General features: G+C 51.4%; 1 protein-coding gene across 1 annotated transcript; it reads right to left on the minus strand.

Moving 5' to 3' along the window:
• Window positions 1-1,425: 1,425 nt before the first annotated feature.
• Window positions 1,426-23,301, minus strand: LOC145337130 (uncharacterized). The gene is made up of 12 exons (XM_080181908.1): window positions 22,135-23,301; window positions 19,639-19,701; window positions 18,744-18,888; window positions 16,110-16,200; window positions 15,376-15,466; window positions 11,495-13,095; window positions 9,597-9,753; window positions 9,026-9,156; window positions 7,888-7,947; window positions 5,064-5,222; window positions 3,993-4,082; window positions 1,426-1,622 (listed from the first exon to the last, which is right to left on the minus strand). The coding sequence occupies exons 1-11, from the start codon at window positions 22,172-22,174 to the stop codon at window positions 4,044-4,046; spliced, it is 2,577 nt and encodes an 858-aa protein (XP_080038034.1). The 5' UTR covers window positions 22,175-23,301; the 3' UTR covers window positions 1,426-1,622; window positions 3,993-4,043.
• Window positions 23,302-24,842: the final 1,541 nt, after the last annotated feature.

Consider the following 24,842-nt stretch of genomic DNA (forward strand, 5'->3'; position numbering starts at 1 on the left):
CCAGGATGTTGACAGTGGGGGGGGGGGATTCAGTGATGGTAACCCCCAGGATGTTGATAGTGGGGGGGATTCAGTGATGGTAACCCCCAGGATGTTGACAGTGGGGGGGGATTCAGTGATGGTAACCCCCAGGATGTTGATAGTGGTTGGGGGGGCGGGGGGGGATGGATTCAGTGATGGTAACCCCCAGGATGGTTTGATCCTTAGAAATTCATAGAATTCCTATAGTGCAGAAGGAGGCCATTCGGCCCATCGAGTCTGTACCCACCACAATTCCACCCAGGCCCTATCCCCATAACTCCACATATTTACCCCGCTAATCCCTCCAACTTAGGGGGGCAATTTAGCAGGGCCAATTACGCACGTCTTTGGACGGGAGTTTGTCTCTTGTTGAAGGTCGTCAGTCATTGCCTGGCACTTGTGTGGCGCAAACATTCCCTGCCACTTGTCAGCCTGAGCCTGGATATCGTCCGGGTCTTGCTGCATCTGGGACACAGGCTGCACGGATCACAAAGAGAGGACCCCTCCCTCACCGATATACCACCACCTCCCAATTCCTGAATCCGTGCGGCTGAAGACAGGGACTCAGTCACAGAAAACTGGCAGGCAGGTACAGCAGATAATAAAGAAAGTGAATGGGATGTTGCCATTTATAGCTAAAGGAATAGAATATAAAGGTAAGGAAGTGTTGTTGTAACTATACAAGGAATTAGTGAGGCCGCCCCTGGAGTATTGTACAGTTTTGGTTTGAGGAAAGATGTAGTGACATTGGAGGCAGTTCAGAGGAGGTTCACTAGATTGATTCCAGAGATGAGGAGTGTGTCGTATGAAGAGAGATTGAACAGTTTAGGCCGATACTCTCTGGAATTGAGAAGAATAAGGGGAGATCAAATTGAGGTCTACAAGATGATAAAAGGTTCTTCCTCTTGTGGGACATTCTAGGACGAGAGGTCACAGTCTGAGGAGAAGGGGCAGCAAATTTAAAACCGAATTGGAGGAGAAACTCCTTCTCCCAAAGGGCTGTGAATCTGTGGGATTCGCTCCCCCCAAAGTGCAGTGGGTGCTGGGACAGTGAGTACATTTAAGGAGGAGTTAGACAGATTTTGGGGATTGAACGGTTACGGGGAGAAGGCAGGGAAATGGGGATGAGGAGTGTATCAGCCAGGATCGAATGGCAGAGCGGACCCGATGGGCTGAATGGCCTCATCCTATATCTTATGAATTTATGACTCTGACTGGGGTGCGGGTCTCAGGTCCCTAACCTTCCAGCATTGGGAAACCCCCCACAGCACAGAAAAACTGGAATTCCCACTAACTCCCGGCTATGTCCGGTGACTGACGGGGCTGACAGGGATGTGATCCGTGTGAGATACAGTTCAGTGCTTTAGTTCCACCACCACCCCACCTGCAATAAAGTTGAGCGTATCAATTCGTCAATTTAATAAAAATATAGTCTCTGATTCTGTACACATTGTTAAATAAGAAATAAATACAAATCCTTTCACAATTAAAAGATGAGAACTCAGTCGTTTGCGCTGGGCCTCGCTGCCCAGTGTCTCTGTGACAGCCCACACAGGTAAAACACCTTCTCCCTCCGCGGTGACCACAGGCCGACCTTCCATCTGTCAGCAAAACACAACACAGCGTTAAGTAGCCAAACCGGAGGCCACTCAGCCCCTCCAGCCTGTTTTCCCTCCCCCCACACGTCCCACAATGCCACAAACATCTATCGGGCCACGTTTTAAACGAACAGTGGAGACCGTATCGCAGAAAATTCCCAACTTGCAGTAGCCCGGGCCGGGGGAGACAAGCCTTTCCGTATTCAAATCCTAACAAAGCCAATCCTGTATGCGCCTGATTCTCACTGAGGGAAAGATCCCAGACTCACCCGATTGCATCAGAACGAGGAGCAGGAGTCGGCCATTCGGCCCCTCGAGCCTGCTCCGCCATTCAATAAGACCATGGCTGATCTTTAGGTGGACTCAGCTCCACTTACCCGCCCACTCACCATAACCCTTAATTCCTTTACTGTTCAAATCTCTCTCTCTCTCTCTGCCTTAAAAACATTCAGTGAGGGAGCCTCAACTGGGCAGGGAATTCCATAGATTCACAACCCTTTGGGTGAAGAAATTCCTCCTCAACTCAAACCTAAATCTGCTCCCCTTTCAGGTTTTTAGGTGCCTAGATCACCAACCACCTGTCCTGCTCCCCCCATGCTGACACAACAGTTAAGAGCACTTCCCGGACTACCCAAATCCACTACAGTTTGCCAGCCATCGTAACAGGTCCACAGCAGACGCCATCTCTCTGGCCCTACACTCAACCCTGGAACACCTGGATAACAAGGACATCTACGTCAGACTCCTATTTATTGATTACAGCTCAGCCTTCCACACCATTATTCCCACAAAACTCATCTCCAGACTCCATGGCCTGGGCCTCAGCATCTCCCTCTGCGACTGGATCCTGAACTTCCGAACCCACAGACCACAATCAGTGAGGACAGGCAACAACACCTCCTCCACCACCATCCTCAACACCGATGCTCCACAAGGCTGTGTTCTCAGCCCCCTCACTCTACTCCTTATACACGATGACTGTGCAGCCAAATTCCCCAACAATACAATTTTCAAGTTTGCTGATGACACCCCCGTAATGGGCTGGATCTCAAACAATAACGAGGTAGAGAATCTGGTGAACTGGTGCAGTGACAATAATCTCTCCCTCGATGCCAACAAAATAAAAGAGATTGTCATTGACTTCAGGAAGTGTAAAGGAGAACATGAAGTAGAAATGGTCGAGAGCTTCAGGTTTTTAGGTGTCCAGATCACCAACAACCTGTCCTGGCCCCCCCCATGCCGACACTATTGTTAAGAAAGTCTGATCAACACCTCTACTTTCTCAGGAGACTAAGGAAATTTGGCATGTCCGCTACGACTCTCACCAACTTTTACAGATGCACCATAGAAAGCATTCTTTCTGGTTGTATCACAGCTTGGTCTGGGCTCCTGCTCTGCCCAAGACCACAAGGAACTACAAAAGGTCGTGAATGTAGCCAAATCCATCACACAAACCAGCCTCCCATCCATTGACTCTGTCTACACTTCCCACTGCCTCGGGGAAAGCAGCCAGTATAATTAAGGACCCCACACCCCGGACATTCTCTCTTCCACCTTCTTCCATCGGGAAAAAGATATAAAAGTCTGAGGTCCTGTACCAACCAACTCAGGAACAGCTTCTTCCCTGCTGCTGTCAGAGATTTGAACGGACCTACCTCGCATTTAAGTTGCTCCTTCTCAACACCCTAGCTATGACTGTAACGCTACATTCTGCACCCACGTTTCCTTCTCTATGAACAGTATGCTTTGTCTGTACAGTGCATGAGAAACAATACTTTTCACTGTATCCCAGTACATGTGACAATAATAAATCAAATCAAAATTAAACCTAATTTTGAGGCCATGCCCCCTCGTTTTAGTTTCACCCACCAGTGGAAACAACCTCCTTTTGCATCTACTTTATCGATTTCTTTAATATGTTTCTATAAGATCCAACAAGGTACTGTCCCTGCTCACCACCCCTCATCTCCCAGGATCCCTGAGGGACCACACCACCGCCCCCCCCCGCCAACCACCGGGCGTCCCCGCGGGAACGGCCCCCTGACCCCCGGGCGTCCCCGCGGGAACAGCTGCCCCCCGACCCCCCCCCGCGGGAACGCCCCCCCCCCCCCCGGACCCCTGGGCGTCCCCGCAGGAACGGCCCCCCCCCCGACCCCCGGGCGTCCCCGCGGGAACGGCCCCCCCGACCCCCGGGCGTCCCCGCGGGAACGCCCCCGCCCCTGACCCCCGGGCATCCCTGCTGGAACGGGCCCTCTCCCTGAGTGTCCCTGTGGGAATGACCTTTACTCGGGATCCCACACCCTCTGGGATTCAGGCCTTTCAATCCCGACACCTGAATGAATGGAAAGGTGCGGTGGACATTGTGTTACTCACTGGAGCAGGGGGTCCAGATCAAAGTGGCTCACAACTCATTCTGTCATCGTCTTAGAAATAAGCCGGCTTTTCAATGTCTGCTTCTTCATCCTGTAATCAGAGTGACACTGTCACAAACAATCAGTGTGTGTGTGTGTGGGACCCGTACCCCAGTGAGAGTCAGTGTGTGTGTGTGTGTGTGTGTGGGACCCGTACCCCAGTGAGAGTCAGTGTGTGTGTGTGGGACCCGTACCCCAGTGAGAGTCAGTGTGTGTGTGTGTGTGTGTGGGACCCGTACCCCAGTGAGAGTCAGTGTGTGTGTGTGTGTGTGTGTGTGTGTGTGTGTGTGTGTGGGACCCGTACCCCAGTGAGAGTCAGTGTGTGTGTGTGTGTGTGTGTGTGTGTGTGTGTGGGACCCGTACCCCAGTGAGAGTCAGTGTGTGTGTGTGTGGGACCCGTACCCCAGTGAGAGTCAGTGTGTGTGTGTGGGACCCGTACCCCAGTGAGAGTCAGTGTGTGTGTGTGTGTGTGTGGGACCCGTACCCCAGTGAGAGTCAGTGTGTGTGTGTGTGTGTGTGGGACCCGTACCCCAGTGAGAGTCAGTGTGTGTGTGTGTGTGGGACCCGTACCCCAGTGAGAGTCAGTGTGTGTGTGTGGGACCCGTACCCCAGTGAGAGTCAGTGTGTGTGTGTGGGACCCGTACCCCAGTGAGGGTCAGTGTGTGTGTGTGGGACCCGTACCCCAGTGAGAGTCAGTGTGTGTGTGTGTGTGTGTGTGTGTGTGTGTGTGACCCGTACCCCAGTGAGAGTCAGTGTGTGTGTGTGTGTGTGGGACCCGTACCCCAGTGAGAGTCAGTGTGTGTGTGTGGGACCCGTACCCCAGTGAGAGTCTGTGTGTGTGTGTGGGACCCGTACCCCAGTGAGAGTCAGTGTGTGTGTGTGGGACCCGTACCCCAGTGAGAGTCAGTGTGTGTGTGTGGGACCCGTACCCCAGTGAGGGTCAGTGTGTGTGTGTGGGACCCGTACCCCAGTGAGGGTCAGTGTGTGTGTGTGTGGGAGTTAACAGAATGGAACTGCAGTGGGACTCACTCACCCAGTCCACGTTGAGTGAGCAGGGGCTGCAGCTCCTGTGATCCTCATCATTCTCCCTCTCCGGGGAGTAGGCCCCTTTCTGGGATCGAGGTGGCAGTTTCTGACCTTTGTCCATTCGCAGTGCCATCATCTCGTTGCGCAGGAGCTGCAAAGCATATTCCTGAAGGAGGAGAGAGAGGGGAGAGTGTGGGCTGTCACTCACTGCTCACTCCGTCACTCTCTCCCTGCTACGCCCCCCCCACTCAATCTCACCCTGACAGCCTCTCCCTGTCCTGTCCAACACAGCGGACAGGAACCACACTCGTGTGTGGAATCAGCTGCCGGAGGAAGCGGTTAAGGCAGGGACATTTAGAACATAGAATATAGCACAACCACAGCACAAGCAGGCCCTTCGGCCCACAGGTTACGCTGAACATATCCCTACCTAATAGGCCTATCTATAACCCTCAATCCCATTAAATCCCATGTACTCATCCAGAAGTCTTTTAAAAGACCCCAGCAAGTTTGCCTCTACCACCACCGACGGCAGCCGATTCCACTCACTCACCACTCTCTGAGTGAAAAACTTACCCCTAACATCTCCTCTGTACCTGCTCCCCAGCACCTTAAACCTGTGTCACCTCATAGCGACCATTTCAGCCCTGGGAAATAGCCTCCGAGGATCCACCCTATCTATACCTCTCAACATTTTATAAACCTCTATCAGGTCGCCTCTCAACCTTTGTCTCTCCAGGGAGAAGAGTCCCAGCTCCCTCAACCTATCTTCATAAGGCATGCCTCCCAATCCAGGCAACATCCTTGTAAATCTCCTCTGCACCCTCTCAATAGCTTCCACATCCTGTAGTGAGGCGACCAGAACTGCGCACAGTACTCCAAGTGGGGTCTGATAAGGGTCTCATAAAGTTGGAGCATTACCTCCCAACTCCTAAACTCAATCCCTTGATTAATGAGGGCCAGTACACCATACACCTTCTTGACCACATCCTCCACCTGCGAGGCCGATTGAAGAGTCCTCTGGACCTGGACCCCAAGGTCCTTCTGCTCCTCAACACTGCTAAGACTCCTACCCTTGATATTGTACTCCTTCATCCCATTGGACCTGCCAAAATGGACCACTACACATTTGTCCGCGTTGAAGTCCATCTGCCACTTCTCCGCCCGGTCTTGCATCCTATCTATGTCAAGCTGCAACTTCTGACAACCCTCCAGACTATCCACAACATCACCAACCTTTGTGTTGTCGGCAAACTTACTAACCCGTCCCTCCGCTTCCTCATCCAGGTCATTTATGAAAATTACAAACAGCAAGAGGCCCTTGGACAGATACAAAGAGAGGAAAGGTTTAGATCTGGGCCAAATGCAGGCAAATGGGGTTAGTTTAGATGGTCTTTTTTGGTCGGCGTGAGCCAGTTTGGGCCGAAGGGCCTGTCTCTGTAGATTCTATTAAAAGCCAAATTTAAAATCCAATTGAATCCAATTCATGGTCAGGACAAGAGATCTGGCAGCACGGTGGGTTAGACTCAGGTTCCCGGCTTGGGTCACCGTCTGTCTGGATTCTGCACGTTCTCCCCGTGTCTGCGTGGGTTTCCTCTGGTGCTCCGGTTTCCTGCCACACTCCAAAAGATGTACGGGTTAGGGTGCATTAACCTGAACAGATGCCAGAGTGTGGCCACGAGGGGATTCTCACAGTAACTTAGCCTAGTAATTCAGAGATCCAGGGTAATACCCTGGGGACCCAGGTTCGAATCCCACCACGCCAAATGGTGGAATTTGAATTTTGTCGAAACCTGGAATTAAGAATGAATGAATTAATTAAGAATTAACTGATGACCCATTGTGGGGAAAACCCATCTGGTTCACTACTGTCCTTCAGGGAAGGAAATCTGCCATCCTTACTCAGTCTGGCCTACACGTGACTCCAGACTTCAGGAAGCGTAGTGTCTACATCAACGGGTACAAAGCAGAAATGGTCAAGACTTGAAGTTTTTAGGTGTCCAGAGCATCACCAACAACCTGTCCTGGTCTCCCCATGCTGACACTATAGTTAAGAAAGCCCCACCGACGCCTCTACTTTCTCAGAAGACTAAGGAAATTTGGCATGTCTGCTACAACTCTCACCAACTTTTACAGATGCCCCATAGAAAGCATTCTTTCTGGTTGTATCACAGCTTGGTCTGGGCTCCTGCTCTGCCCTGCCCAAGACCGCAAGGAGCTACAAAAGGTCGTGAATGTAGCCCAATCCATCACGCAAACCAGCCTCCCATCCATTGACTCTGTCTACACTTCCCGCTGTCTCGGGGAAAAGCAGCCAGTATAATTAAGGACGCCACACACCCCGGACATTCTCTCTTCCACCTTCGGGAAAAAGATACAAAAGTCTGAGGTCATGTCCCGACTGACTCAAGAACAGCTTCTTCCCTGTTTTGAATGGACCTACCTCACATTAAGTTGATCTTTCTCTACACCCTAGACTGTAACACTGCATTCTGCACTCTCTCCTTTCCTTCTCTATGAACGGTATGCTTTGTCTGTATAGCAAACGAGAAACAATGCTTTTCACTGTATCCCAGTATGTGTGACAATAATAAATCAAATCTATGTACTCTATGAACGGTATGCTTTGTCTGTATAGCGCATAATACTTTTCACTATATGCTAATACACGTGACAATAATTAAAATCAAATCCAAGACTCTGAAATACTCTCAGGGATGGGCAATAAACGCTGGCCCAGCCAGCGTGCCCATGTTCCGTGAACAAATAAATTAAGAAGATTGCCTCCGAGCGCAGATATTGATCAGGGATCTCCTCCCCATCGCACTCACCTCATCCTGTACCTCCTGAGCCCGTTTCTCATCTCTCCTTACCTTCTGGAGTCGTGCCTTCTGCAGGAAGGTCAATGAAAACACGGTAAATCCCAAGAAACCTTTCATTCCCCGAATTCTGCACCCCCCCCCCGCCCCTCACCCCCCACACAAGGGGGCTCTCTACGCCCAGTTCATTAGTCCAGGGAGCAAATTTCTGAGGAAGGCCATCACAGGCTAAAGATTAAAGTTTATTTATTGTTCATGTCACAAGTACGGTGACACAGTGGGTTAGCGCTGCAGTCTCACAGCGCTAGGGACCTGGGTTCAATCCCAGCGGCACGGTGACACAGTGGGTTAGCATGGCTGCCTCACAGCGCCAGGGACCCGGGTTCAATCCCAGCGGCACGGTGACACAGTGGGTTAGAGCTGCTGTCTCACAGGGACCCGGGTTCAATCCCAGCGGCACGGTGACACAGTGGGTTAGCGCTGCAGCCTCACAGCGCTAGGGACCTGGGTTCAATCCCAGCGGCACGGTGACACAGTGGGTTAGCATGGCTGCCTCACAGCGCCAGGGACCCGGGTTCAATCCCAGCGGCACGGTGACACAGTGGGTTAGAGCTGCTGCCTTACAGCGCCAAGGGCCCAGGTTCAAATCCGGTCTAGGTTCGCTGACTGTGCTGAGTCTGTACGTTCTCCCTGTCTGTGTGGGTTTCCTCCGAGTGCTCCAGATGTGTAGGTTAGGGTGGATTGGCCATGCTAAATTGTCCCTTAGTGTCCAAAGATGTGTAGGTTAGGGGGATTGGCCATGCTAAATTGCCCCTTAGTGTCCAAAGATGTGTAGGTTAGGGGGATTGGCCATGCTAAATTGCCCCTTAGTGTCCAAAGTTGTGCAGGTTAGGGTGGATTGGCCATGCTAAATTGTCCCTTAGTGTCCAAAGATGTGTAGGTTAGGGGGATTGGCCATGCTAAATTGTCCCTTAGTGTCCAAAGATGTGTAGGTTAGGGGGATTGGCCATGCTAAATTGCCCCTTAGTGTCCAAAGTTGTGCAGGTTAGGGTGGATTGGCCATGCTAAATTGCCCCTTAGTGTCCAAAGATGTGCAGGTTAGGGGGATTCTCCCACAGTGGGGGGTCAGGGGGGAAGATTTTGCACTCACTCTCAATTCAATTGCTTGGAGCTCCTTCAGTGTCTCATCGCTGAGCCAAACGGGAACGCTGATTCCATTCCTCAAGTTCCCAGACTTGTCACCAGGAAACTTCCTCCTGTCTTCCGGAATTCTCTGCTCTCCTACACAAAAACACAAAGCTGAAATTCAGCGGCTCCAGCTGAAACCGTGTCCGCTCCTTACAGAGTGTTGTACCTGTGCCCACCCCATCCCCCCCCGCCCACATCCCTGCTCCCGCTCCTGTCCCTCCCACCCACATCCCTGCTCCCGCTCCTGTCCCCCCCGCCCACATCCCTGCTCCCGCTCCTGTCCCTCCCGCCCACATTCCTGCTCCCGCTCTCCCCTACCCACGTCCCTGCTCCCGCTCCTGTCCCTCCCGCCCACATCCCTGCTCCCGCTCTCCCCTACCCACGTCCCTGCTCCCGCTCCTGTCCCTCCCGCCCACATCCCTGCTCCCGCTCCTGTCCCTCCCGCCCACATCCCTGCTCCTGCTCTCCCCTACCCACGTCCCTGCTCCCTCTCCTGTGCCAGTCCCACGCCAATCCTGTGCCCACTCCGGTACCTGTACGGGCTCTGTTATCCCACTGGTTCCGTGGCGAGGGGTTTCGGTAGCGATCCACTCTGCTCCTTCCCGGTTGATTCTTGGCTGTGTCCTGATGATCCCTGATCCGGTCAGATTCTCCCCGTGTGCCGCTCAGTAACTTCCTGGGAATCTCTCTCTTTACAAAAAAATGAACAAAAGGATCTGTCACCCGGAAAACTCTCCGCGATTTTCCCCCATCCCACCCAGACAGCGAGGGGGCCTCAGGGACAGGAGGGGGGAATCAACACATCCCAAAGACGAACAAACCTCACTAATGGATTACACGCCACCAGATCCCCATGGATAGATCCCTGCCACCATATCCCCACAAGGAGAGATCCTCTTCACCAGATCACCACAGAGAGATCCTCACCACCAGATCCCCAAAGAGAGATTTTCTCTGCCAGATCACCATGAATAGATCCCTGCCCCCATATCCCCATGGAGTCTCCCCACCACCAGATCATCATGGATAGATCCCTGTCACAGATCCACTTGGGGAGATCCTCTCCACCAGATTCCCCCAGGAGAGATCCTCGCCACCAGATCACCACGTAGAGACCCCAACACCAGATCCCCAAGCAAAGATCCTCTCTGCCAGATCACCATGGATAAATCCCAATGTGGAGATCCTTACCATCAAATCCCCAACACAAAATCACCATGGAGAGATTCCCACCATCAGATCATTGTGGAGGGATCCCCACGTAGACATCCTCACCACCAGATCCCCATGGATAGATCCTTAACACCAAAGCAACGTAGAGAAATCCCCACCACTAGATCACATTTACAGAGATCCCACCACCAGATCACAATGTAGACAGTTACCTAGCACCAGAAATAGTGGAGAGAGATCCCTACCATGACATCTCTGTAGACAAGGACCCCTACCACCAAATCAGAGAGATCCACACCTAGATCACCAACTCACTGTGGAGACAGATTCCCAACACCAGATCACCACACAGGTAGATCCCTAACACCAGAGATGCCTCCTACCAGGTCTTCACAGAGATAGATACCTGCCACTAGATCACCAGAGAAATTCCAGCTAACAGGTCACCACATCCAACCCTAATACCAGAGCACCGTAGGGGGACATAAGAACATAAACATAAGAACATAAGAAATAGGAGCAGGAGTAGGCCATCTAGCCCTTCGAGCCTGCCCCGCCATTCAATAAGATCATGGCTGATCTGTCGTGGCTCAGTTCCACTTTCCCGCCCTCTCCCCATAACCCTCAATCCCTTCTCTTATCAAAAACCCATCAACCCGCTTCTTAAAAATATTTAGCGAGGCAGCCTCCACCACTTCAACGGGCAGAGAATTCCAGAGATTCACCACCCTTTGAGTGAAGAAGTTCCTCCTCAACTCCGTTCTAAACCGCCTCCCCTTTATCTTGAGGCTGTGCCCCCTAGTCCTACTGTCTTTTTTGAGCGGGAAGAGTCTCTCCACCTCTATCCTATCCATCCCATTCATCATCTTATACGTCTCAATGAGATCTCCCCTCATTCTTCTAAACTCTAACGAGTACAAGCCTAGTTTATTCAGCCTCTCCTCATAGCTCAATCCCCTCAACTCCGGTATCAGCCTAGTAAACCTCCTCTGCACTCCCTCCAGGGCCAAAATATCCTTGCGCAGGTGCGGCCCCTGCCATTGGATCCTGACAGAGGCCCCTACCACCATGGTGGGGGTAGAGGAGGAGGGGGGGACAGTCCCTACCCTGGGATCATCTTGGAGGGGCAAGATCCACCCCCCGCCACCCCACCAGCGATCATGGTGAGATTTCCCCAGTGCCGGTCCCGGATTCAGTGGGATCAAGGGGGAAGGATGTGACGGACACTCTGACTGGGAAAGGAAGAATTTCTCTTCACCTCTGCTCCACCTGCAGCCCTCGGTGTTGACTCCTCCCTCCGGCGGGGGCCGCCCGGGTCAGCAGGCAAGGCCTTGGACCGATCGCTGCCGGGATCTTTCTCTGCGCCCGGACGAGGTGGCGGGGTGTGGCCATCCTGAGAATTGCCAGGTGGCAGGGACGCTAACAGCTTCCGATTGGTTGACGAAGCTTCCAGGGGTTTGCCGGCATCCATTCCCGTAGAGCGGGTTCCTTTGAAAGGCGGTGATGGTGATTCGCTGGGGCGTTTGCGTGGCAATGAGCCTCCTTTCCGCTTGTCCAATAGGTAATCGATAATCGTATCCATGTCCTTGTTGTCTAGCCGGTATTGGATGGGATTTCTTTGGGCAGCCAATGGGAAATGAGACGGGTTTTTCCTCTCTTTGCCAGCCAATGGGGATTGGACGTCTTTTCCCTTGACGGCCAATGGAATTTGGACGTGCTTGCCCTTCTCTTCAGCGGCCAATTGGGAGCGGGCTTGCATCTGCCTGCCCGCCATTGGGCAAAAGATTTCCTTTCCCTTCCCCTCCAATAGGCGTTGCTCTTGTTTGGACTTGCTGGTCATTGACCAATGGGCAGGCTTCACCTTCTCCCCATCATCCAATAGGAAGTGGACTTGCTTGGCCTTCACCTTGGTGGGGAGTGGGTAATGGACGGGCATTTCGGCCAATGGGTGAGGGGCATGCGTCTGACTGACGCCCAATGGTTGATGAGCTTGCGCCACTACCAATGGGTAGGGGGCTTGCTTCTTCTTGTCTTCCCGAGCCAATGGGTGATGACCTTTCTCGGCGTCCAGTCTCATCGCCTGTTTCGGCCTCTCTGTGGGATCCGGTGGATCATGGAGATGATTGGCTCTTTGCTGAATGTCCAATCGGCTGTGACGATCCCTTTGGGGATCTCCCATCAAGCTGGGATCCCCCTGGATTCTGTGTCTGTGCCGGACCTTCTCCTGGAGGTTTCCGGACCGGGAATCGCTGTTCTGTCGTAGCCGGACAGGCCGGTGTCCGATCTCGGATCCGGCCCGAGGACGGAGATCCGCAGCATTCCGTTTGTGTTTCCGACGCCTGGAGTGCGACTCGGGGTCAGAGGAGCTCTGCCAGGCGGAGTGGGAACCCCCGGGGGAGCGGGATCTCTCCCTGTCCCAGCCGCGGGGGCTTCGGCGTGGGACTGACAACGTTGACCCCGGCTGCTTGCTGCCCTCGGTACGACTCCGATCCGGCTGACGTTCTCGCAGTGGACTGCCTCTTTCTCGGACGCCACCGACCATGTCCTGGGTGCTGTTGGACCGAGTCCTGAGCCTGTGGCGTTGGGGCTTTGACCTTGCAGAGGAAGCGTGGGGAGGGTCTTTCCCGAGGGCCGGCCTCGGTTCCGCCATCCCTCTTCGATCACCACGGACGCCGGGAACTGGAGACGGAGACTCTCCCAATCCGAGGTCTGATCCAGCGTCGCGGCTCCCATCTCCCCGACCCTCACCCCACCCGGCACCCTCCTGCGTCTCTCTCCAGACAAAGGGCTGGCGAGACCGAGGCTGGCCGTAGCGGGGAGATTCCTGTCGCACAGCAAGATCCCAGGGAGCCGGTGAAACTGCGGACAGGAAGGAAAGAGAAAATCAGTGCAATGAGGAGGAGCACAGTCCCCCCCATCCCCCATATAGGGTCATCGAGGTCTACAGCAGGGAAACAGGCCCTTCGGCCCAACCTGTCCACGCTTCCCTTTTCTTAAAAACCATTAAACTAGCCCCAACTGCCCGCATTTGGCCCATATCCCTCTGTACCCATCGTACCCATGTAACTGTCTAAATGCTTTTTAAAAGACAAAATTGTACCCGCCTCTACTGATACCTCTGGCAGCTTGTTCCAGACACTCATCACCCTCTGTGTGAAAAAATTGCCCCTCTGGACCCTTTTGTATCTCTCCCCTCTCACCTTAAACCTGTGCCCTCTAGTTTTAGACTCCCCTACCTTTGGGAAAAGATATTGACTGTCTAGCTGATCTGTGCCCCTCATTATTTTATAGACCTCTATAAGATCACCCCTCAGCCTCCTACACTCCAGAGAAAAAAGTCCCAGTCTATCCAGCCTCTCCTTATAACTCAATCCATCAAGTCCTGGTAGCATCCTAGTAAATCTTTTCTGCATTCTTTCTAGTTTAATAATATCCTTTCTATAATAGGGTGACCAGAACTGTACACATTATTCCAAGTGTGGCCTTATCAATGTCTTGTACAACTTCAACAAGACGTCCCAACTCCTGTATTCAATGTTCTGACCAATGAAACCAAGCATGCTGAATGCCTTCTTCACCACTCTGTCCACCTGTGTCTCCACTTTCAAGGAGCTATGAACCTGTACCCCTAGATCTCTCTGTACTGTAACTCTCCCCAGTGCCCTAACATTAAATGAGTAAGCCCTGCTCTGGGTCGATCTACCAAAATGCATCACCCCACATTTGTCTAAATTAAACTCCATCTGCCATTCGTCAGCCCACTGGCCCAATTGATCAAGATCCCTTTGCAATCCTAGATAACCTTCTTCACCATATATATTACATACATATACAATGTGGGAAACTGTGAGGTTATGCACTTCGGAAGGAAGAAAAGAGGCATAGACATTTTTTTCTAAATGGGGAGAGAATTTAGAAATCAGAAACACAAAGGGATTTGGGGGTCCTTGTTCAGGATCCTCTTATGGTTAACGTGCAGGTTCAGTTGGCAGTTAGGAAGGCAAATGCAAGGTTAGTATTCATGTTGAGAGGGCTAGAATACAAGAGCAGGGATGGACTTCTCTGGTCAGACCCCATTTGGAGGATTGTGAGCAGTTTTGGGCCCTGTATCTAAGGAAGGATGTGCTGGCCTTGGAAAGGGTCCAGAGGAGGTTCACAAGAATGATCCCTGGAATGAAGAGCTTGTCATATGAGGAACGGGTTGAGGACTCTGGATATGTACTCGTCGGAGTTCAGAAGGATGAGGGGGGATCTTATGGAAACTTACAGGGTACTGCGAGGCCCTGGATAGAGTGGACGTGGAGAGGATGTTTCCATTAGTAGGAAAAACTAGAACCAGAGGGCACAACCTCAGGGTAAAGGGAAAACCTTTTAGAACTGAAATGAGGAGGAATTTCTTCAGCCAGAGAGTGGAGAATCTGTGGAACTCATTCCCACAGAGGAGACCAGGTCATTGAGTGTGTTTAAGACAGAGATAGATAGGTTCTTGATTAATAAGGGGGTCAGGGGTTATGGGGAAAAGGCAGGAGAATGGGGGATGAGGAAAATATCAGCCACGACTGAAAGGCAGAGCCGACTCGATGGGCCGAGTGGCCTGATTCTGCTCCTGGTTTTATCTCTCCCATGCCAGAGATGAGGAGTGTGTCGTATGAAGAGAGATTGAACAGTTTAGGTTGATACTCTCTGGAATTGAGAACAAATTGAGGTCTACAAGATGATAAAAGGTTCTTCCTCTTGTGGGACATTCTAGGACGAGAGGTCACAGTCTGAGGAGAAGGGGCAGCAAATTTAAAACCGAATTGGAGGAGAAACTCCTTCTCCCAAAGGGCTGTGAATCTGTGGATTCACTACCCCCAAAGTGCGATGGGCGCTGGGACAGTGAGTGAATTTAAGGAGGAGTTAGACAGATTTTTAATTGGGAATGGGGGGGGGGGGGGGGGTTGAAGGGTTATGGGGAGAAGGCAGGGAAATGGGAATGAGGAGCGTATCAGCCATGATTGAATGGCAGAGCGGACTCAATGGGCCGAATGGCCTAACCTTAGTCTTATCCCTCCCGAATGTAAAACCCACATCAACAAAGATAAAATGACGGACCTCACCAAAGCAGAAACTCCAAGGTCAACCTGGGAAATTAATTACCTTGATCACCGAGACCCAACACAGGATCCATGCTCCCTGCATCGTGACGCTGTCCCATCTCCCTCACCCACTTTCTCAACCTCCTGTCCGCCTGTGAATAAAACAAGATCAGTAATAGCTTAAAACACCAATCCCCAGAGCGAGGGAGTGCCGCACTGTCAGAGGGTCAGTGCCGAGGGAGCGCCGCACTGTCAGGGGGTCAGTGCCGAGGGAGTGCCGCACTGTCAGAGGGTCAGTGCCGAGGGAGCGCCGCACTGTCAGAGGGTCAGTGCCGAGGGAGCGCCGCACTGTCAGAGGGTCAGTGCCGAGGGAGCGCCGCACTGTCAGAGGGTCAGTGCCGAGGGAGCGCCGCACCGTCAGAGGGTCAGTGCCGAGGGAGCGCCGCACCGTCAGAGGGCCAGTGCCGAGGGAGCGCCGCACTGTCAGAGGGTCAGTGCCGAGGGAGCGCCGCGCCGTCAGGGGGTCAGTGCCGAGGGAGCGCTGCGCTGTCAGAGGGCCAGTGCCGAGGGAACCCCCAGTGACCTGGGGACCAGTATTTATCCCTGATCGGGGTCAGTATAATATTGGTGTTTGTGGGATCGTCCTGTGTAGTAATTGGCAGTTCCCTTTCCTGCAAGAGTGACTCTAATCTAGGAAGTATCTTAGTGGTTGTAAAGCACACAGTGAGGATGGGGCTGTCGCTATAGAAATGCACGTTCTCCTATTCTGACCACCCAGCTGGGCGAGAACCTTACCTCTCTGGACGTTCGCCGGCGATCTTTCTTATCTTCTTCCCAGTCTCCGTCCTCCTGGATGGTCCGAGTGTAATCACTGCCCGTGCTCTCACTGCAAAGGGAAGGGATGCCAGTTAAAGTTGTCCAAACTCTGGGGATGTCTGCCCCGCTGTTCCGAGCCCCGTGTTCCCGATGACAAACTACCTCAGGAACTCAGCAAGGTTCCTGAGACAGCACCTTCCAACTCCGACCATCTACAGGGTTAAAGGGCAGCAGACACACGGAGAACACCACAACCTGCAAGTTATCTCCCTCTGTTCCTTCACTGGGTCAGAATCCCCTCCCTAACAGCACTGTAGGTGTACCTACACCACAGGGACTGCAGCGATTCAAGGAGGTAGATCACTGACCACCTTCTCAAGGGGCAACGGGCAAAAGCACTGAGGAATTGGGCTGAAGTTTTGACTTATTATCGTCACGCGTATTAACATACAGCGAAAAGTATTGTTTCTTGCGTGCTATAAAGACAGCATACCATTCATAGAGAAGGAAAGAATGGAGAATGTAGTGTCACAGTCACAGCTAGAATGTAGAGAAAGATCAGGTTAACGTGAGGTAGGACCATTCAAAAGTTTGACGGCAGCAGGGAAGAAGCTGTTCTTGGTACATGACCATAGAAACATAGAGGATAGGAGCAGGAAGGAGGCCATTCAGCCCTTCGAGCCTGCTCCGCCCTTCATCACCATCATGGCTGATCATCCAACTCAATAGCCTCATCCTGCTTTCTCTCCATAACCTTTGATCCCATTCACCCCCAAGTGCTCTATCCAGCCGCCTCTTGAATACATTCAATGTTTTGGCATCAGCTACTTCCTGTGGGAATGAATTCCACAGGCTCACCGGGTGAAGAAATGTCTCCTCACCTCCGTCCTAAATGGTCCACCCCCAATCCTCAGACTGTGATCCCTGGTTCTGGACTCCCCCCACCATCAGGAACATCCTCCCTGCATCTACCCTGTCCAGTCCTGTTAGAATTTTATAAGTATCTATGAGATTCCCCCCTCATTTGTCTGAACTCCAGTGAAAACAATCCTAACCTGGTCGATCTCTCCTCGTACATCAGTCCCTCCATCCCCGGAATCAGCCTGGTAAACCTTCACTGCACTCCCTCCAGAGCAAGAACATCCTTCCTCAGAAAAGGAGACCAAAACTGCCCACAATACTCTAGGTGTGGCCTCACCAAGGCCCCTGGATAATTGTAACAACACATCCCTGCTCCTGTACTCCAAACCTCTCACAATGAAGTGACCTCAGACTTTTGTATCTTTTTCCCGATGGAAGAAGGTGGAAGAGAGAATGTCCGGGGTGTGTGGGGGTCCTTAATTATACTGGCTGCTTTTCGCCGAGGCAGCGGGAAGGGTAGACAGAGTCAATGGATGGGAGGCTGGTTTGTGTGATGGATTGGGCTACATTCACAATCCTTTGCCGTTCGTTGTTGAACAGTTGCGGGGGGTGGGGGGGAGGTGTAACTGCGTCAGGGAGCACATGGTGGGGGATGGAGGAATGGGACTTAACGCGGGAACTGGAGCAGGAGATTACTCCGACGAGTTCAGGTTTACAGAGGGTGGGAGACCAGCCAGGAGAGCGGAGAAACCATCCAGATTCCTCACAGCGTAGCAGGCAAGGCAATAGATGGGAGGGGACACCCAGGATTCAGGCCAATGGTAGGACAGGTTGGAGGGGCTGAACGGCCTTCCCAGCGAGAGTCAAAACCTACTGAGGAGGAGAGAAAGTGAGAGCAGGAAGAACATAGAGAAAGCTGGGGGAGTTTGCTACTTCCCTGCTGCCAATAGGCTTTTGAATGGACCTACCGAGCATTAAGTTGATCTTTCTCTACACCCGAGCTATGACTGTAACACTACATTCTGCACTCTCTCCTTTCCTTCTCTCTGAACAGAGTCTGCAGTCTCTGCTTCAGCTTCCAGAGTGCAGACAGCACGCCCTCCAGCCCCGCTTTCCCCACTCACTCTCCACTCCTCCAGAGTGCAGACAGCACGCCCTCCAGCCCCGCTTTCCCCACTCACTCTCCATTCCTCCAGAGTGCAGACAGCACGCCCTCCAGCCCCGCTTTCCCCACTCACTCTCCATTCCTCCAGAGTGCAGACAGCACGCCCTCCAGCCCCGCTTTCCCCACTCACTCTCCACTCCTCCACAGTGCAGACAGCACGCCCTCCAGCCCCGCTTTCCGCACTCACTCTCCACTCCTCCAGAGTGCAGACAGCACGCCCTCCAGACCCGCTTTCCCCACTCACTCTCCACCCCTCCAGAGTGCAGACAGCACGCCCTCCAGCCCCGCTTTCCCCACTCACTCTCCACTCCTCCAGAGTGCAGACAGCACGCCCTCCAGACCCGCTTTCCCCACACACTCTCCATTCCTCCAGAGTGCAGACAGCACGCCCTCCAGCCCCGCTTTCCCCACTCACTCTCCACTCCTCCAGAGTGCAGACAGCACGCCCTCCAGCCCCGCTTTCCCCACTCACTCTCCACTCCTCCAGAGTGCAGACAGCACGCCCTCCAGACCCGCTTTCCCCACACACTCTCCACTCCTCCAGAGTGCAGACAGCACGCCCTCCAGCCCCGCTTTCCCCCACTCACTCTCTGCGGTCTCCCGTGTGTTTGTGGAGTTTCTCACTCAGCCGCCTGCTCCTTTCAATCTCCTCCTCCTGCAGCCTCCTCGCCACTCGCAGGTTATGGCGGACACGCTGGTTCTTCAGCCGGTTGGCACTGAGGTGTTGGTGAACTGTAACAGGAATTGAGGGGGGGCGGGGGGGTTCATGAAATTACTGAGGGCATGTACACAACACATGGGCGCGGGCAGGCGCAAGCAGAAACGCGGGCGAGTGCAGACCCACACACACACAAATCTGGGCGTGCGCAGACACACACACAGATACAGACCGACAGAACCATCCACACACAGGCATAAACATACAGAGAGGCAGGTACATATAAACATTAACACAGAGTTACACGCCCACTCCTTTTTCCTCACACACTCACATACACACACACACACACACACACACACAGGCATAAACACAGAGACAAAATTAGACATAAAGAGACAGAGAGGAACACAGGTTTCAGCATACAAACAGATACAAGCTAAACAGGTACAGCCACATGTCTGAAAACACAGATACAGACAGACAGAGTCACAGGCATAGAGTTAACATATAACAACAGACACGCGCACACACACAGACACAGACACGCGCACACACACAGACACGCGCACACACACACACAGACACGCACACACACACACACAGACACGCACACACACACACACAGACACGCACACACACACACACACAGACACGCACACACACACACACACAGACACGCACACACACACACACAGACACGCACACACACACACACAGACACGCACACACACAGACACGCACACACACACACAGACACGCACACACACACACAGACACGCACACACACACGTTTGTGTATACACAGAGGCGTGCATACTCACTCTCTTCTTCCTGCAGCTCGCGGGCAACTGTCTGATCTTCCAGAATCTGAAATTTCTGACAAACTGCGAGAGAGCAGAGGAATGAGATCAGGAATGCGATCGGGAGAGGGAGAGGAGTTGGCACGCTGTCTGTCCCAGTGAGGGGAACAAAGTCCCGAGCTGTGCCCGTCTGCCTGCAGACATTAACTGAGGACCAGGCTAGCCTCGCCCTCTCATTAACCCTTCACTGGATGGATAACCCCTTGGCTGGCAGTGAGATTCTGTTCTTAAAGGTGGCACAGTGGGTTAGCACTGCTGCCTCGCTGCGCTAGGGACCTGGGTTCGATTCCCAGCTTGGGTCACTGTCTGTGTGGAGTCTGCACATTCTCCCCGTGTCTGCATGGGTTTCCTCCGGGTGCTCCGGTTTCCTCCCACAGTCCAAAAGATGTGTGGGTTCAGTGCTAAATTCTCCCTCAGTGTACCCAAACAGGCGCTGGAGTGTGGCGACTAGGGGAACTTTCACAGTAACTCAACTGCAGTGTTAATGTAAGCCTACTTGTGACACTAATAAATAAACTGAAACTTTAGATTTTAAAATTCTCATCCTTGATTGTAAATCCTCCCCAGACCTATTCCCGCCCATCCTTTCCTCTCTCTGGGGCCTGCAGCACTCCAACCCTCCGTGATCTCTGCATTCCTCCAATTCTGCCTCTCACGCATCCTCTGATTCCCGTTACTCCATCACTAACAGCCATGCCTTCAGCTGCCAAGAATTCCCTTCCTGAACCCCTTCTACTTCCATCCCCTCTCAAGTTTGATTTGATTTGACTTATTACTGTCATACGTATTGTGAAAAGTATTGCACTTTGGCAAGGACAAACCAAGGTAGAACATACAAGGTAGGACACTGAAGAGTGCAGCAGAACAGAGGGATCTGGGAATACAGATACATAATTCCCTAAAAGTGGTGGTCACAGGTAGATAGGGTCGTAAAGAACGCTTTTGGTACACTGGCCTTTATAATTCAAAGTATTGAGTGTAAGAGTTGGAATGTTATGGTGAGGTTGTGTGAGACATTGGTGAGACCGAATTTAGAGAACTGTGTGCAGTTTTGGTCACCCCATTACAGGAAGGATATTAATCAGGTTGAAAGAGCGCAGAGAAGGTTTACAAGGATGTTGCCAGGACTTGAGAAACTGAGTTACAGAGAAAGGACTTTATTCCCTGGAGTGTAGAAGAATGAGGGGAGATTTGATAGAGGTGTATAAGATTATGATGGGTATAGAGAGTGAATGCAAGCAGGCTTTTTCCACTGAGGCTAGGGAAGAAAAAAAACTAGAGGATATGGGATAAGGGAGAAGGGGGAAAAGTTTAAAGGGAATATTAGGAGTGGGGCTTCTTCACACAGAGAGTGGTGGGAGTGTGGAATGAGCAGCCAGGTGAAGTGGTGAATGCGGGATCAGTTTTAACATTCAAGAAAACCTTGGACAGGTTCATGGATGAGAGGGGCGTGGAGGGATATGGTCCGGGTGCAGGTCAGTGGGACAAGGCAGAAAAATGGTTCAGCACAGACAAGAAAGGCCAAAAGGCCTGTTTCTGAGCTGTAATGTTCTATGGTTCTATTGTTTCTTGCGCACTATACAGACAAAGCATACCGTTCATAGAGTAAAAGTTATAGTTTATTTATTAGTGTCACCAGTAGCTACTGTGAAAACCCCCCAGTCACCACACTCCGGCGCCTGTTCGGGTTACACTGAGGGAGAATTTAGCACCCTAACCAGCACATCTTTCAGACTGTGGGAGGAAACCGGAGAACCTGGAAGAAACCCACGCAGACCTAGGGAGGACATGCAGACTCCACACAGACAGTGACCCAAGCTGGGAATCAAATCTGGGTCCCTGACGCTGTGAAACAGCAGTGCTAAGCACTGTGCCACCATGCCACCAGGAGAAAAGGAAAGGAGAGGGTGTAGAATGTAGTGTTACAGTCATAGCTAGGGTGTAGAGAAAGATCAACTTAATGCGAGGTAGGTCCATTCAAAAGTCTGACAGCAGCAGGGAAGAAGCTGTTCTTGAGTCGGTCGGTACGTGACCTCAGACTCTTGTATCTTTTTCCCGACGGAGGAAGGTGGAAGAGAGAATGTCCAGGGTGTGGGGGGTCCTTAAGGCTTTTTTGCCGAGGCAGCGGGAAGCGTAGACAGAGTCAATGGATGGGAGGCTGGTTTGTGTGATGGATTGGGCTACATTTACGACCCTTTTTGTAGTTCCTTGTGGTCTTGGGCAGAGCAGGAGCCCAGACCAAGCTGTGATACAACTCAGAAAGGATGCTTTCGATGGTGCATCCCCTGGGTCTTGACCCAGTAGCTCTTTACCGTGTCAAAATTACTTTTTGACAAGAAGCAAATGCTTCAAAACAAAAAAAAAACACAGTAAATCCAAACCGAGCTGAATTTACTTCAAACTTTAGCCACACACCGTCCAGAAATTTCGTTAGAAATTTAAAATTCTTGTTCTTACCATCTTGGACTTGGCTCCTTCCCATCTCGCCATCTTCCATTTTCTACCGGCTCTCCATCAAGTCCTGCTGACCACGAACAAACTGGCAGGAATCTCGGTGCTCATGGCGCTCCCCCCCTCCACCAAGCCTTCACCGTCTGTCAGCTGAAGGTCCGACCCGTCCCGGATTCACAGAGCCTGCTCTCTCTCTCTCTCCCAAACCTCCCGGCGGTTACTGGAGTCACCAGCCCGACTCCGTTGAGTTGTCTTCGTTCAGCACGTCTCACAGGGCTGCCTCACCAGGTTAACTCAGCGCACGGTTAAATTGCATCTAGCTCAGTCAACTGGGTCTATCACCGGGCAGTTCGATTTACTGAGGTCAGCGAGAAACAGTCATTCCTAAACTCATCGACGATACTTTAATTAGTTACTGCCGTTCGATTAGTTGCTCTGATTGCTACAACTTGTTTCGCTGGCTATGGTAGTTCCTGTAATTTACTGATGAGCAGATACGGGTTACCGACTTGCTGACAAGTTACTGCCATTTACTGGATTAGTTACTTGATCACTTTAACTAGTTTAACAAGAAATTTTAGCAGATTAATGTTTAGTTCTTGTATTCAGTCAGTTCCAATAATTTAGCAATTAACTGAAGTTCAGTAACCAGTTCCTGGAGCTCAGAAAGGTTATTGATGACTATTCCTGTAGTTTAACAACGATTTAAGGTGGTTAAATTAATTACGACAGCGTTAATAGGTTATTGTAGTTTACTATTTCCTGTAGTTCAATGAGTTAGAGTTTAGTAACTATAGCTTAAAGACAGGCTTTTGTAGCTTAATGACTATTTTCTGCAATTTAATGATGTCTTACAGTAGTTTTATTATTGTAGCTTAACTACAGATTAATTTAGCGTGATGACAATTTCCTGCAGTTTACCAATGGTTTACAGTAGTTTAATTAGTTACAATAGCTTAAAGTCAGGTTACTGTAGTTTACTATTTCTTGCATATTAGTGATGGATTACAGTAGTTTAATTACTGTAGCTTAAAGACAGGTTAATCTAGTTTACTGACTATTTCCAGCAGTTTTAAGATGAGTTACAGTAGTTTAACTAGTTACTGTACCTTAAAGCAAGGTTACTGTAGTTTATTGACCAATTCTTGTCATTTAATGATGAGTTACTCGAGTTAAGTAGTTACTGTAGTTTAAAGCCAGGTGACTGTAGTTTACTGACCAATTCCTATCACTTAATGATGAGTAAGAGGAGTTTGATGAGTTACTGTAGTTTAAAGCCAGGTTAATCTAGTTTACTGACCATTTCCCACAGTTTAATGCTGGTTAGAGTAGTTTAACTAGTTACTGTAGTTTAAAGCCAGGTTAATCTAGTTTACTGACCATTTCCCACAGTTTAATGCTGGTTAGAGTAGTTTAACTAGTTACTGTAGTTTAAAGCCAGGTTAATCTAGTTTACTGACCATTTCCCACAGTTTAATGCTGGTTAGAGTAGTTTAACTAGTTACTGTAGGGTAAAGCCAGGTTAATCTAGTTTACTGACCATTTCCTGTAGTTTAATGATGGTTAGAGTAGTTTAACTAGTTACTGTAGGGTAAAGCCAGGTTTACTGACCATTTGCCGCAGTTTGCTCAGTGCCAGCAGTTGAATGGTTAGTTAGAGCTTGCTCCAGCGGTGTGGATTTGCTCCCTCTCTCAGGGTTCGGCTGTTCTCTCTACCTGAGGCCCTGGAGTCTGAATCAAACTAGGCCTCACCTGCTGAGGCGGGGCGTGTTCCCTGTGGGCGGGGCCTGTCTCTGTGGGCGGGGCCACATTCTGTCAGCGGAGATTCTGTGGGCGGGGCCTGTCTCCGTGGGCGGGGACAGTCTCTGTCAGCGGTGATCGTCTGTGGGCGGGGCCTGTCTCTGTGGGCGAGGACAGTCTCTGTCAGCAGTGATCGTCTGTGGGCGGGGCCTGTCTCTGTGGGCGGGGCCTGTCTCTGTGGGCGGGGCCTGTCTCTGTGGGCGGGGCCTGTCTCTGTCAGCAGTGATTGTCTCTCTGGGCGGGGCCTGTCCCAATGGGCGGGATGTGGGTATGCCGGCGTTGGGACCGGGGTAAACACAGTAAAAAGTCTGACAACACCAGGTTTTAGTCCAACCGATTTATTTGATAGTAAACTCACAAGCTTTCGGGGTTAGTCCCTTCGTCAGGTGAATGGAGAGTTCTGGCCTGAGACAGAGTATATAAAGCACAGACAGTTTACAGATTACTGATTAGAATGTGAGTCTTTACACCTAACCTGCTGTTCATTGTCGGCCACTTCAGGACTTGAACAGCAGGTTAGGTGTAAAGACTCACATTCTAATCAGTAATCTGTAAACTGTCTGTGCTTTATATGCTCTGTCTGAGGCCAGAACTCTCCATTCACCTGACGAAGGGACTAACCCGAAAGCTTGTGCGTTTACTATCAAATAAATCGGTTCGACTAAAACCTGGTGTTGTCAGACTTTTTACAGTGGGCGGGTCCTGTCTCTATGGGCGGGTCCTGTCTCTATGGGCGGGGACTGTCTCTGTGGGCGGGCCCTGTCTCTGTGGGCGGTGATTGTCTCTGTGGGCGGGGACTGTCACTGTGGGCGGGGCCTGATTCTATGGGCGGGGCATGATGTGGAGATGGCGGTATTGGACTAGGGTAAACACAATAGGAAATCTCACAACACCGGGTTAAAGTCCAACCAGTTT

This window comes from Carcharhinus amblyrhynchos, unplaced genomic scaffold (genome assembly GCF_965287045.1).
Source record: "Carcharhinus amblyrhynchos unplaced genomic scaffold, sCarAmb.v2.hapA scaffold_43, whole genome shotgun sequence".
Taxonomy (NCBI): Eukaryota; Metazoa; Chordata; class Chondrichthyes; order Carcharhiniformes; family Carcharhinidae; genus Carcharhinus; species Carcharhinus amblyrhynchos.

What these genes read in the sequence shown, in the direction of transcription:
- LOC145337130 (XM_080181908.1), bottom strand. Translation starts at nt 22,174, where the DNA reads ATGGAAGATGGCGAGATGGGAAGGAGCCAAGTCCAAGATG. An exon ending in AAGGAGCCAAGTCCAAGATG is followed by an intron (nt 19,702 to 22,134) that starts GTAAGAACAAGA and finishes GCTCTCTCGCAG; the next exon opens with TTTGTCAGAAATTTCAGATT. An exon ending in GCCGGCGAACGTCCAGAGAG is followed by an intron (nt 15,467 to 16,109) that starts GTAAGGTTCTCG and finishes TTTTATTCACAG; the next exon opens with GCGGACAGGAGGTTGAGAAA.